We start from the raw sequence: 15,568 nt of genomic DNA on the forward strand, positions 1-15,568 counted from the left end.
AAAACTCAGGGCCGTGTGTCGGACAGGGTCGTCTGCAGTACGGGGGCCCCACAGGGAACGGTTCTGGCTCCGTTCCTCTTCACCATCTACACTGCAGACTTCTCCCACAACTCCACCCAGTGCTTCCTGCAGAAGTTCTCTGATGACTCTGCAATAGTCGGCCTCATCACTGATGGGGACGACAAGGAGTACACAGGACTGACCCAAGACTTTGTGGACTGGTGCCAGCTGAACTACCTCCACATCAACACCAGTAAAATCAAGGAGCTGGTGGTACACTTCCGCAGGCACAAACATCCTCCACTGAACATCAAAGGTATGGACATTGAGGCTGTGGACTGCTACAGGTACCTTGGTGTTCATCTGAACAACAAACTGGACTGGACTCATAATTCAGAAGCCCTCTACAGGAAAGGGCAGAGCAGGCTGTACCTGCTGATGAGACTCAGGTCGTTTGGAGTGGAGGGCCCACTCCTGAAGACCTTCTATGACTCTGTGGTGGCCTCAGCTATCTTTTACGGTGTGGTCTGCTGGGGTGGCAACATCTCTGCCGGGGACAGGAAGAGACTGAACAGGCTGATCAGAAGGGCCAGCTCTGTTCTAGGATGCCCTCTGGACCCAGTGGAGGTGGTGAGTGGCAGGAGAATGGTGGCTATGCTTTCATCCCTGTTGGACAACATCTCCCACCCCATGCAGGAAACTCTGACAGCACTGAGCAGCTTCTTCAGTGGCAGGCTGCGGCACCCACGGTGTGGGACGGAGAGATTTCGCAGGTTTTTCCTCCCCACTTCTGTCAGACTCCACAACAAAGACTCCGACTGATCAAACACACACATCCACACATGTGCAATAACACTAAGTGCAATACTCTTTATCTGACAAAGTTGTATTTTTACTCAGTTGTATTAAGCATTTGTATTCTATTTTTATCCTATTGTATATTTTATTCTATTTATTCTACTGTATATAGTATTTTATTTTATTCTATTCTGTACAGTTGTGTACAGTATTTTATTCTTATTGTATTCTAATTTTTGCTATATAACTTTTGCACTGTCCACTTCCTGTGACAAAACAAATTTCCCACGTGTGGGACTAATAAAGGTTATCTTATCTTATCTTATCGTGTTTAGACCTATGTTTGTAGTTATAATTCCTCATCAAGTATTCACTGATTTACTCCTAAATAATAGTTGCATGATGAATGATGTTGATGCATGACAACTGAAAAATTAAAGGTTATATCTGGTGCTTTCAGCCTTACTCAGTCTTTTCCTTTCTCTACACAGTCAGTGCATAAGGCAAAGGAAAAGGTTGTTTTGAATTCATTCCTAAGTTTGTGAAACAGGATTCTGTTTCTGACACCATGCAAGTGGATTAGACAAGGCTTATTTCATAGCAAAACAACACGATTGCAAAGGAAAACAACTACATGGAAATTGTCTGCTTGTTTGTGTCATGCCTTTATTTTTTGTGTTTCCAGTTGCGCCATCGAATCCATACTCAGTTCGTCTGTCAGCTGTCTCCCAGCGCCTAGCGACCGTAACATTTATGAAGCCAGACTCTCATGGAGGCGTTCCCATCAACTACTATCTGGTCCAGTACAAGGAGGTGGGCTCACAGGACTGGAGGGATGTCAAGTCACACAGTGTCCAGAGTAAGTGTAAACTTTATTTTTATCCACAGCTTTCGCTTCCCCCCCCCCTTTTTTTTCATGCCAGTTACCTTCCCTAAAAATCGCTGTAATATACACTGACTGAGTGAAATGGGAGAAACATTTATCCGCTGTTAAGTTTGACCCAATTACATATTGTTATTGTGAAGTCTGCTAAAAGCCCTCTTCAACTCTTTTCCATACCCATTTTCATTTTATGGCTCAGGCAGGTTGAATTTTATCAGATCAATGAAAAAGCATGAATCTATTTACATTCTCAGCTTATTTTATGGAAATCTCAAGATTTTTTACCAGAATATACCAGCAAGTTGAAAACACTGTCAACAACTGATTCTTACTCATATTTTCACTATAAGCCTTCTGAGTTTTCTACAGTCTAATGATGTGTAAAATGCTTTCTTATTTTTCAGGTTTCATGTGTTTTTTGCGTTTTTCAGTTTTCTATAATGTCTTTATGGAATAAAAAAATCCTGATTTGAAGGGGTTATCTGACTGCCCTGAAGTCCATCATTAAGTAAACCCAATTCTTACTTAATTTACAACCTACGTAAAGACTTTCCTAAGAAATTTGTAGTCATAGTTGGTTGTTTCATGTCTTATTTGACAGACCTTTGATGATCATTTTGGCAATCACAGTTGTGTCTAGTATAGAACTGATTATGAAGGACATCTCCTATACAGCAGATTACTAACATGTTAGCATGCTGTTTTACCGTACTTTTCGGACCATAAGGCGCATGGGATTATCCGGTCGTTAAGTGATGACGTGACGAATCCTACTTCCGCGCTAGTGATGTGCGGATCGATCCTGAAATATCGATTCCTCCGATACCAATCATTTATGTTCTAGAATCGATTCTCACATTAAAATATCGATATTTTAGTAATTTAGAGTAAATTTGTAGTTTATCATTAACAGGAACACAGTGGAAAGAAACTATAACATTCGGATTGTCTACATTCAAAGGAACTACTTCCTCTTCCGCCTTTCATAGTCATGTGTGAAATACGGCTGTATAAATGTCTGGCCGACCCCTGGCGCGCACTCACAACAATGGCTGAGCGTAATTGTGCGGACGTATTTTACCTCCACAAACAGCTGAGACGTGGTTTGTAATACAGTGGGGCAAAAAAGTATTTAGTCAGCCACCGATTGTGCAAGTTCCCCCACTTAAAATGATGACAGAGGTCAGTAATTTGCACCAGAGGTACACTTCAACTGTGAGAGACAGAATGTGAAAAAAAAATCCATGAATTCACATGGTAGGATTTGTAAAGAATTTATTCGTAAATCACGGTGGAAAATAAGTATTTGGTCACCTCAAACAAGGAAAATCTCTGGCTCTCACAGACCTGTAACGTCTTCTGTAAGAAGCTTTTCTGTCCCCCACTCGTTACCTGTATGAATGGCACCTGTTTGAACTCATCATCTGTATAAAAGACACCTGTCCACAGCCTCAAACAGTCAGACTCCAAACTCCGCCATGGCCAAGACCAAAGAGCTTTCGAAGGACACCAGGAAAAGTATTGTAGACCTGCACCAGACTGGGAAGAGTGAATCTACAATAGGCAAGCAGCTTGGTGTGAAAAAATCAACTGTGGGAGCAATCATCAGAAAATGGAAGACATACAAGACCACTGATAATCTCCCTCGATCTGGGGCTCCACGCAAGATCTCATCCCGTGGGGTCAAAATGATCATGAGAACGGTGAGCAAAGATCCCAGAACCACACGGGGGGACCTGGTGAATGACCTGCAGAGAGCTGGGACCAAAGTAACAAAGGTCACCATCAGTAACACACTACAACGGCAGGGAATCAAATCCCGCAGTGCCAGACGTGTTCCGCTGCTGAAGCCAGTGCATGTCCAGGCCCGTCTGAAGTTTGCCAGAGAGCACATGGATGATACAGCAGAGGATTGGGAGAATGTCATGTGGTCAGATGAAACCAAAGTAGGACTTTTTGGTATAAACTCAACTCGTCGTGTTTGGAGGAAGAAGAATACTGAGTTGCATCCCAAGAACACCATACCTACTGTGAAGCATGGGGGTGGAAACATCATGCTATGGGGCTGTTTTTCTGCCAAGGGGACAGGACGACTGATCCGTGTTAAGGACAGAATGAATGGGGCCATGTATCGTGAGATTTTGAGCCAAAGCCTCCTTCCATCAGTGAGAACTTTGAAGATGAAACGAGGCTGGGTCTTCCAACATGACAATGATCCAAAACACACCGCCCGGGCAACAAAGGAGTGGCTCCGTAAGAAGCATTTGAAAGTCCTGGAGTGGCCTAGCCAGTCTCCAGACCTCAACCCCATAGAAAATCTGTGGCGGGAGTTGAAAGTCCGTGTTGCTCGGCGACAGCCCAAAACATCACTGCTCTCGAGAAGATCTGCATGGAGGAATGGGCCAAAATACCAGCTACTGTGTGTGCAAACCTGGTAAAGACCTATAGTAAACGTTTGACCTCTGTTATTGCCAACAAAGGTTATGTTACAAAGTATTGAGTTGTATTTTTGTTATTGACCAAATACTTATTTTCCACCCTGATTTACCAATAAATTCTTTACAAATCCTACCATGTGAATTCATGGATTTTTTTTTCACATTCTGTCTCTCACAGTTGAAGTGTACCTCTGGCGCAAATTACTGACCTCTGTCATCATTTTAGGTGGGGGAACTTGCACAATCGGTGGCTGACTAAATACTTTTTTGCCCCATTGTACATGTGGCAAAAAAGTGTTCCAAGAGTGAGGTGTTGTGGCCATACTAGGGAGACATTCAAAAGGGCTGTTTTGGGTGGGGGGGGGGGTGGGGGGGGGGGGTACGGTACTTCTAAACGAAGTAACAGGAACCAGGAAGGTAGAATTGGATTTATATACCACCTTTCTAGTCTTCACACACTTTACACTAGAGGCCGGAGTTTATTTCTATGCAAGTGCTTTATGTCTAAATCCAACACCTACATGTATGTTTTGGATTTACTGTGTCAACGTCTCTCAAGTGCCATAGATGTAGAATAAATAGAGTGGCACGATATTCTCTCCCCTCAGAGAACCTGGGTTACAATGTAACCAATCAAGCTCAGGTTGAAGCTTCAAATCCAGACTTCACAAACAAAGGACTCAGGGTCTTTTATATATAGTCAGTGAGTAAATATGAGGGATCCACACAACAGTTAAGTTATTCTCACTGTTTTAAAGATGAGTACATAAATATTAAATTATCTAAATAATACATTAAAAAACAGAAATGTAAATAATTTACTGTGAAAGCATTGTCAACTTAATCTAGTTGATAAACTAATCAATAAACTCAAATAATTAAATGACCTCCTCAAACTCGGTTGAATATAAAGAAAGCTGTTTCTTTTCTTTTCCCACATTAAATACATGAAAAACATTCACATAGATTATATACTATTGACCCTTAAGTAATTACTGCTATTTACCAGTTCCACTTTGATAAAGCACATGAACTTCAAGATAGAAATGTTCTATCTTCTATTCATAGTTTCAAACTTAGTTATCAGACTGTGAAGATTATGCTTCAACACACCAGATTATCCTATCTAGTTTAAATCAATATTTCTCTCTGTCTACCTCACATACACCAACTAACACCTCATGCAATACGGTCTCCAAGTTTCCACCGTATTGCATGAGCTGCCATGTGCTCCTTCAAAGCCTTGGCTCTGAGATGTTGTTGGGTCATGAAGAAACTCAAACACGTCATGGGGAGAGCGCCAGAATCTGTCTGAGCTGAAAGATCGCATTCCTCCTCTTCCTATGCTTTATGACTGCAAATTGATTTCTGAGCCTGTTGGTGAAAAGTACACCATGAGGTGAAGGATGGATGGATAGATGGATGGATGGAATATGAAAGCCAGAGGACGAATGGTCGGGTGATAAGCGGGCCCGACAAACCTGAAGGGCTTATCACTAATATCCCCTCATTTCAGAGTCAATTACAGTATGGAGATGCAGTGAGGTGAATACTAAATAGGAACTAGCACTTCAGCAGTGAACTTAAAAATACATACATCACATATAGGCACATACAAGCAGATAGTGTAGAAGAACAAAGGAACAATGCACAAGATTGTCAATTTAATATAGATAAATTTAGCTCTGTATGCAAAAGCAGAAATATTAAAGTGAGCCAGACTAATTACAAGCCACACCAAGTGTCGTCATATAATCATAGAAGCCATTTCAGATAACCTCAGCAAAAAATCCTTACACAATAAACCCTTCCATATAATGAGACGCCTGGCCTCGTTTCATTTGAATGCTTCTGCCCAAATTGAAATGTCCGCTTACAGCCTGGAATGAACCTAGCACGGCTGCAAATTGCAGAATTTGTTTTCAGTTCCAGGACTAAAGAACTGCAAAAGCACCTATTACCATTCAAGTATTTAATTTGTGCAGACTAACAAAAACAACAACTTTCACTCAAGCTCATTACACTACACACTCTCTCCCAGATTTTTTGAGTTGTGACGGTTATGTAAATGGGCTCAAGTGACTGTAGAATTTAAATAGGAATCTGTAATGTGGTCTGATAATGAGATTGCCTGTTTTCTTCAATATTAGATGTAATTTAAAGTACGAACGTGACGCATTGCACAATTCTCCGAGTTACTATCGTATTAATATTCTATCTGATATTTTACTGTGGTTTCATTAGAGTCAGAGGCACATGTACTCTTCCACTACACTGTTTGCTATGACTTTGTTGAAGGTGAGTTTCTCAATCTTCTTATGTTTTTCATTATTGATCATTTAGCAGAGTCAAGCGGTTGCTCCCTTGTATTTTAGAACCACAGTTAAAGCTTTTAGTCTTGGAACAAATGACCTAAGATAGATAGAAAATCTAACTTTTATTGCATGCATCTAGCTCTCTATATTTCACAGACTAAGCAATAATAATGCATTTAAGTCAATATAAAGAAAAAAACAAGTGCAATAGATTAATTTAAACGGTTGTAAGTATGGTGGTAGAAGTTTCATAATGTCGGGGTTTAATTCCTGGCTTTTCTAGTCTTCATGTCAAAGAGTCCTTGGGCAAGATGCTGAACCACACAGACACTTTAAAAGGCTTTCAAACGTGACTTTGCATGTAGTTTATAGCGTAAAAAGTTCTATGACTGTTCAGTAAGGCCAGAAAACTGCAGTATCAGTACTGGTCTAATTAATGCCCTTCTTAATGTAGATGCTTTTGGACTGCAGGAACTTTTTCATACTTCTATTAACTCTTTGAACGGTTGATTGCGCCCTCCTTTTTTCCTATGTCTGTGCTTCAGGATCTATTATCTACTGTACTTCATACAACTCAATCTTAAGGTCTCTTGTTTCAGCTAACCTTGAGAGACCTGAGTGTTACAGTGATTGGTCCAGCTGTAAATGTACAGTAAATTGTCAGAAGTATGAATTCATCAATGGCCACCACCATTAAAAAAAGTGCAAACAGCTATTATGTTGACCCTTCTAGAACAAAACAGAGAGAAATGAACCAGCAGTGAAGTCCAAACTGTATTGCGCCTACATGATATGTTGGAAATACAGTGTGATTGTAGCTCATCAGGGGGAAATATAAAAATCCTTGCACAAAATTCCCTTCAGCTTGCTACTCGGTATCCGCTACAGCGAAGCAATCTGGAGCGAAAATGAAGAGGTTGAAATAGGATTATGAGAAAATACGGGACAACAGCAAGAGCCCATGTTTCACTACCAACCACTGGCTGGCAATTACATTAGTTCAGAGTTCCTATTAATAGTGTCAGTGAAAACAACAACAATAACAAAAGATGAATGCCAGGTAGTTCTTGGTAGTGGGGAGGGAGTTATCATCAGTTACCTTCTCTACAGGAAGTCTCTAGAAGTGTTTGGGATTCATGTGCTCAAGAGTGTGTGATACCTTCCTTTAAAAGTCCACAATTTTTAAAAGTGTGCACCATTATTCCCATCATACCAACTATCTCTATTATAAAAGCCTGCTTTGCCAACCTGTAATTGTAGGCGTAACTGTCTAAACTAGTTAGTTTTAACAGGTCAATAAAGCATTGAACATATTTCAGTCAGACAAGTGAGATTTTGAATAATTTATTAGCAGCAGAATATAGCTATTAAAGTTTGGGATCTACACTTCCTGCAAATAAATTGGGGAAGTCATATAGGCACACAGGAGCCTACAGGTGGATACTAGTTGGAGAGGTCTAAACAGCAGGCAGCAGGCTGCCATTTCCCCTTTTTTCCTTGTCTTCCAATGACACTGGAAACCCTCTGAAAAATAACCAGCTCCCTTTCTTAATGACTTGCTTTGCTATCTGCATGATGGATGGTCACCACTTGCTTCCAGGTGACACGATGTCTGTTCCTGTGTCTCTGCAGCCACAGTTGTGCTGACAGGACTGGAGCCCAACACAACATACGAGGTTCGAGTGGCAGCTGTCAACGGAAAGGGCCAGGGCGACTTCAGCCACACGGAAACCTTCCAGACCTTACCCATCCGTAAGTCCGCTTACTTATTCAAATCTGAATCAGTGACGTATGCATATGTGGTCAAAAGTTTACATCCACTGGTCATGGGCATGAGTGGTCAAATTTCCAGCAAGAATTACACCAGAGACTTGTTGATGGCTACAAAAAGCATCTTGTTGAAGTACAACTTGCTAGAAAATTCCCCCAAAAAACAAATGTGTAAAGCACACCCAGTTAGTAAGTTATTAAAGATGTATGCTGTACAATCACTCTACCCTGGAAAAAGAACACTTCAAAGAGGTCATTAAAAGTCCAAATATACCATGACATTCATGCCCATGAGGAGTATATGTACATTTCTGACCACAACGTATGGAATGAAATAATATATTATTAATATATAATAGTTTGATAGCAGTTATACTGGGTTAATTGTTAGCTACTGGCATATATCAGCTGTTAGGATTAGAAAATACAGATGAAATAAAACATCTGTGGAAACTATAGATCATAATAAAGCCACGTGACTGGAATGCAAACATTCTTCAGGAATCTATTCAAGGCACCAGCACCTTAGTGAAATGAAGCCTATTTGCAATCCTCTGCAGCCTTGCCATGTTTCTATCAGAGACGGCTTCCTGCTCCTGTTTCTCTGATATGAATTCACATTATTTGGGCTTGGAAATAGATCCTGTCAAATTTGTGTCTTGATGTAAAACTGCTGCATTAAAAATTATGCACTGCAGGGGTTTACGGTAAGCATTTTATTTATTCTAGCAATCTGGCACGGCGGGATTGCAGTAAATCCAGGCAAGGCCACAGGAAAAGTGTTTCCATCCTTAATAATATACAGCAGTGCAGCTTCCGAGAATGAATGTTAGAAAGAAGACCCAATTAGCAAAATACAGTGAATAATAAAAACCTGGAGTCAACATTAATTATAGCCAGGCAATGGGAGTTACCTTGTAATATGAATTTAATTCAGCTTTAAACCTTCTTTCTCCTTGTACTGCATCCTTATCTCATATGTCACGTTGCCACCTGCCCCCCTCCTTGGGAATGCACATTCCAACACACACATACTCACACAAAGACATTGTTTTACATCTCAGCCTCTGCCTCATGTCTTCCTCAGGAGAGCCGAGTCCGCCAGCAGTCCATGGGCAGAGGGACATGGGCAGGGCCTACAGGCTGGGGCTGGTCAAGCAGGACGACGGAGGGATGCCCATTGTGGAGTATATAGTCAAGTACAAGACTGTGAGTGATTTATTACAGTTAAACACAGCTGCTGCCTTCAAGTTTCTCATGACAGCCCCACTATATCGAGCCTATATAAGTGGCAAGTCCAGTTTGATACATTAATACCTTCATTAATGTATCCCTGCTCCGGTCACTCCCATCCACATTTAATGCGCAAGGTAAATAAACGCAGGCACATTTAACACAGGTAGAAGGTTCACATTTTGTACTTGTTTTGTAAAAAAAAAAAGGAAAAATCTTTCTTAACCTTTTTTTTGAGAAAGGATGACTGAAATGCTGCTGCAATTTTAAACCTTCATTTACTGGCCTCCATTTGTATTTCTGTATCATTAATCAGCTGGAAGCACAAAGTTTAAATTGTAGTAGGCTGCTTTTAAGGGTGTTTTTCATGTCATGTCAATGCATTTGAAAGTTTTAGTGAGTCATTTCACTGCCTTTTTGTCCTCGTTGTGAAATGGTCACATTAAATCAACGGCACTACTCATTTGTCACTCGTCCATTTTTCCATCCTTAGGTCAGCAGTTTACCTCCCAATTGCTACCTTTCCAGGTAGCAAATTAGACATGCTTGTTGCTTTTTGGAGAGAAACCTGAAAGGACACAGTGAAAACTGAAATACAAAGAAAGTACCATTTTATGCCCGCTTAGTGAATTACAGTAGTGCAAAAACTCTTGAGCCACCTCATTTTGCTAGGAAAATGGGGGAAAAGAGTGAAAGGATGTACTGAAATGTGCAAATATATATGGAAATACAGTGTATAAGGCAAAAACAGCATTTGTACAATTCTAATGAGCTTGGAAGTGAATATTTGGTGTGACCACCTTTACTCTTCAGCACAGTCTGAACTCTCTTAGGCAGCTTTCTTGTCATTTCTTCAGGAAAGTAGTCTTCAGGAATAGTTTTCCAGGCTTCTTGAAGGACATTCAAAGCTCTTCTTTGGATGTTTCTGCCTTTTGTTCTGTTCTCTGTCAACATGATCCCACACTGCTTCAATAATCTTGAGGTCTGGGCTCTGGGGAGGTCAATCCATGACTGATAGGATTCCACTGTTTGTTTTTCTATGAATGTTATGAATGTTCTAAGATTGAAAAGAAAAGCGACTGGACTTCTTTAAGTTTTTCAAAACTGGATTATAGATGGCAAACAATTGGTGCTGTAGACCACCCCTCTGTTCAAAGATGGTCGTTCACAGTGAACATAGATGGCTTCTTTTACTCCTCTTTGAAACCATCTGTCTTCTCCGTCCAAAATGTGAACATTGGTATCCTCGAAAGAATGACCTTTGTCCTTTAGATGCCTACGTACAGCTGAGTCTTGTCCTGTCGAGGTGGCCCTCCTATGTTGTGCCATGCATTTATGAAGTGGCTGTTTGGTTTCTCCGATGTAAATGTAAATGTAAAATCATTCCTGGCTGTTGATTTTCGACATGATTTTCAGATACTGTTCATCTTTTTTTTTTTCAGCTAATAGCTCGTTGGGATCACTTTGTTGTTGCAAAATACTATTTCATGCCTGTCTCACACTGTGTAGTCTTTGGCATTTTCATAGATTCATCTAAAGAAATGGGAACAAATAATGTGTTTTTGTGGCAGGCTGCTAGTAACAAACTGACAACTTAGTTATTTTCTTTTTACTACGTTGTCTGTTATGTGTAGACACTAGTTCATCCTTTGAGTTGGGGGCCTTTTTATGCTTCAGAGTCCAGTAACTTTAATCTGATTTGGCATAGAGAACCTGTAGTGATTGGTAACACGGTTTTCTGCTGCTACACTTTTTAAGTAGATTTCACTTGTTCAATCAATGTATTTTTGTTGTCACTGAGGCTTTTTTAACAATAAACCCATCACAGTTGGCAGATTTTAGAAACTATTTTCAAAATCAAGAAAAATGAGAGCAACAAATTCAGCAGAAGTCAGTGTTTTCTAATAGTTCCAAGTATGTCTTTTTTTTTTGACAGTCATTAGATGGCACACGATACTGGGAATGCCTTTTCCCTCCACTGGAGTGTGTGTGACTCTCTAGTTTGACATGTTGTGACTGAGTTTACTAGATGATGCTTCTTGAGTATCTTTTTTTCAGCCCCTGTTTCACTCACTTGTTCTAAATGGGGGTACACACGTGAGCAAGTAGTTGATATTGTGTGTGTGTGTGTGTGTGTGTGTGTGTGTGTGTGTGTGTGTGTGTGTGTGTGTGTGTGTGTGTTAAAATGCAAAAAGCAGCTTAAACTCACAAGATAAGAGGAGCGACTGAGTTGAGGCCAGGAAGCAGAATAGATGGCACTCGCACAAAAACTCTCCACAGGACTAAGTGGATTTAGGCTGGTCCAAATCTCCTATCTCCCCAGTGCTAATGTGTCCAAGCAGGCATTTCTCTGTCTCATTGAGAAAGCGGCAGAGATTTAAAATAATAAAACCATGCTGCTGAAAAGAGGGTCAGGGAGTCTCAATGAGGCTTTTGGAGGCCGAAAAGGATGCCAGTGAAGATGTTTCACACCCCACTAATCTAATGCCCCTGTCTGGCGTCAGGAACACACAAACTGCTTCACTGTGGATGGAACAGAGAGCCTGAAAGCAGACAGCATTTCAGTAGGGATCGCTTTAGGCAGAAGATTCTTATTTTTATCTGCGGGCATTTATAATTGGAGGTATTGACTCTATTCTGCTACCTCACTGACATCAGACATGACATTGCTGACCCTCATGAAGATTCACCCTGAAAATGTGTGTTTTTGAGTCAACATAAAAGAGATCTTTGCTGATATTTTAAGTATCATCATTTCTTGATTGGAGCCAGACTTTGTTTGTTGTTGTGTTTTGATAAATCCAAACTTGAAATTTTAGGAATGTCGTTGTCAAAATGTACAGAGTAGGTCAGGGGAGAGGTACTAGAGTGCGTATCTATACCGATCTGTAGAACACGGTGGAGGCTCTGTCATGTTCAGGATCTGCTCTCTCAGTTTATGAGGTGGCCATAGAACAGGTTCTCCTAGTTTGAAAGTTAGTGGTTTGCGCTTTGCTTGCTCCAGCCTCCAGTCTGCATGCCTTGCAGAAAATACTGAACCCTCCAATGCGTTCATGGTCGAGTGAATGTGTGTGAAAGTTAGACAGAAGGCACTTAGGTATTACAAAAAGTAACTGTGTGAATGAGTGTTAATTTGTGAATGAGGCATGTTGTATAAAAGCTTTTGAGTGTTTAAGTAGAGTACAAAAGCACTATATAAGAGCTAGTCCATTTATCAATTCTGCCAGTGGTTTGGGAATCTTATCGAAATAGATGGAGTTGCGAATGCAGAAAAGTACAGGGATAGAAGTGGGTTGCAAAGCAGCTTGTAGATTTAGTTGCAAAGTAGCTTAAATGGCAAGCCCTACAGTAGAAGGGACCCGATCCATTGGTTGATGTGAGTTGGCATGGAGATCAGCTGATCTGCTGGGATTGCTACACAGTTTTTGCACAGACTCGTTAGTCAGGATTTTACAATTCAGATGAAATGTTACATATTTTTAAGTCCTGCACCTTGACTTTTGTAAAATCCCGTTTTTAATGGTTCTCAAACTCAGGGAGGAAAAAATTGCCAAGGAGGTGAGACTAATAAGCACACAGTACAGTTAGCATGCTTTCAGCGCCACGCTCTCAGACTGACTCTTCAGTTTCCAGTGCTTTGTTTGCAGTTGGTTTCTTTATGAAGGCTCGGGAAGGAGTAGAGACAAAAGGCTGAGGCCACAAAGAGAACTGTGTGATACCGATGACAGGCTCAGGATTACTGTTTCTTTATACCTATTCAAACACATCTGTGGGGGCGTTTCACAACCGAGCCTGATTGTAGTAACTCTCAAAACTCCCAGATTAAAAACACAAAGGGTAAATTGCTGTTTATCAAATGCAACAACACTTTCGCTGATCGCCTTTGATTCAAAGTGAAACATAGAGCTTTGATTAAAACCAGGTAATAAGGGTGTCTTTTGATACTCTTTATCTTTCTATCCCTTTCTTACCCCTCCCTCCGCCAGGATAAAGAGGAACAGTGGATGACCAAGCTCGTTCCAGGTGCGAAGGACCATGCCTTGCTGCACCCGCTCCAGTGGAACACGAGATATGAAGTGGAAATCACAGCGCGCAACGTGAAAGGCCTGTCGGAGCCCACCTTCTATCAGTTCTTCATGCCACAGAAACCTGACATTACAGGTAAAAGCATGATAGAGGAAAACTTCAGCTTGTAATTTGCCCTTTAACATTTCCACTTTCTCATAGATGCCTTTTTGAGTTGCTCTTAAATGCCCTTTGAAAGTCCCCAAAGAACACTTTTGAACTTGTTGTGTTAAGTGGTGGGTCAGTCGTGCCACTAGAAGGAGCGCTGACGATAACAAAAGCAGGAGAGCAAGATGTTCCAGTCAAGATAAAGCGAGCCTGAAAACGCAGCAGGCCTTGTTGCCGCTTTGCTTTCTGGACAAATGATGCTGCTGTCATCTCAGAAATAGTGCCCTGGCCTCTCCGGCAACAGATTTCTCTCTGTATGATTGTCGAATGGGGTTTAAATCCCACAGAGAAGCACTTTACTCCGAAGTTTTTTAAAGGCGCGTTGAAAAGCTGAGAATTTTTCCTCTGTGAAAAGCCAAAACGTCCTTAGTTTGACAGCCGATTGTCTACATTTGGCCAGTTTTTTGAAGGCATAAGAAAAAGTGAGCAAACAAAACAACTAACTGGAGAGTTTGGAGAACAGATATTAAGTGTTAGAGCAATACTCCACAAAGTGAAAGAAGCTGTAAAGGATGAACTATTCAAACTAGTAATCTCTAACAGGATCATGCTCCCAAAATATATTGTACTCGGATAGCGATTTCCATTATCAGGATCACGTTTTCAAACGATTAAGGGAAGAGTGTTTTGTTTTTTTACAGGAAGCTTGAGCAGCAGCCTTGACTTCAGTGCATTAGTGCAGTCCCCTTTAAAACTGCTTCAGGGCTTGTGCACACCAGTGCTTAGTCGAGACCACAGGTTTTCAAGCTGAGAGACAAGACGCACACAGTTGCATGAGGTGAAAGGGACAGGTGGATGTCGGTGTCCCAAAAACAGAAAGACTATAAATGTGGCCCATTTAGCGACACAGTCAGCAGTTCCAGTGATCGCTGGGACAGCATTGGACAGTATCTTTTCTATACAAATGCTGTTGAAATAATAATGAAGTAGTTTGCTTATAGTATTCCTTTTGAGTCTTTATAGATGAAAATAAGAAAAAGATGTCTTTCACTTTGTTTTCACGATGCTTCGCCTTGGAGTAACCCATCTGCTTCTGTCTGCCTACCTGAGGCTAGTGCTACATACGCTGAAGTCCTGATGGGGAAAAGAGAGTTGTTTTCTGCCTGTGAAACTTGAGCCATGCTGCTAAAAACATGGTAATATGATGGAGCAGTAAAAGTGGATGAAACTTGGATGTGGAAAGCACCTGTGGTTAAATTCGTTTCAACTTAGGTTTGTTTAGAAAGCACCAATTAGGAGCAGAGTTGACTCAAGGGGCTTTATATTCTAGGGTAAAGACACTAGAATATTAGAAAGGCAGCACAAAAGACACATAGACAATATAGGAAAAAGCCAGAGTTTCATAATTACTAATGATTAAAATGATTAATGGTGTATAAACAAATGGAGAGTGAGAAGAAGTGAGTGAAGAAGTGTTCAGGGAAGCTCAAAGCAGCCTAGGCTTAATGCAGCATAACTAAGGAGAGGTTCAGGATCATATCATCCAACGCTAACTATAAGCTTTATTAAAAAAGGAAAGTTTTAAGCCTAATCTTAGAGTAGAGATGTCTGTCTCCCAAATCCATAATGGGAGCTGGTTGCACAGGAGAGAGGCCTGAAAGTTGAAGCCTCCCATTATACTTTTAGAAACTCTAGAAGCCAAGATGAAAAACATATGATTTGTCTTTCTAGTCTCTGTCAGTAGTCTCACTTCAACATTTGAATCAACTGAAAGCTGTTCTGGGAGCTTTCAGAGCCACCTGATAATAATGAATTACAGTAGTCAAATCTAACTTTTTTTTTAGGATCTAATCTCAGAAAATGAACAACAACAATTCTGCTTAGAAATCATTGGAAAGAAGTCCAGAACATGTCAGTCTCATGTGTTTGGACATTCTATTCAAATGTCCCTGGATAAA

At 40.8% G+C, this 15,568-nt stretch overlaps 1 protein-coding gene across 2 annotated transcripts in view; it reads left to right on the top strand.

Annotated features, from left to right (window-relative positions):
- ncam2a (neural cell adhesion molecule 2a) overlaps window positions 1-15,568 on the top strand; it is a 450,560-nt gene that overhangs the window by 393,934 nt on the left and 41,058 nt on the right. For both annotated transcript variants that reach the window (XM_085263663.1, XM_085263664.1), the window contains exons 12-15: window positions 1,484-1,657; window positions 8,067-8,186; window positions 9,292-9,413; window positions 13,424-13,598. In XM_085263663.1, coding sequence (XP_085119789.1) covers window positions 1,484-1,657; window positions 8,067-8,186; window positions 9,292-9,413; window positions 13,424-13,598 — 591 coding nt within the window. The remainder of the gene's footprint in view (window positions 1-1,483; window positions 1,658-8,066; window positions 8,187-9,291; window positions 9,414-13,423; window positions 13,599-15,568) is intronic.

The sequence above is a fragment of the Mchenga conophoros genome, linkage group LG23 (genome assembly GCF_057382185.1).
Source record: "Mchenga conophoros isolate Kocher_MC1m ecotype Shallow Benthic linkage group LG23, M_conophoros_male_GT1.1, whole genome shotgun sequence".
In the NCBI taxonomy this organism is placed as follows: Eukaryota; Metazoa; Chordata; class Actinopteri; order Cichliformes; family Cichlidae; genus Mchenga; species Mchenga conophoros.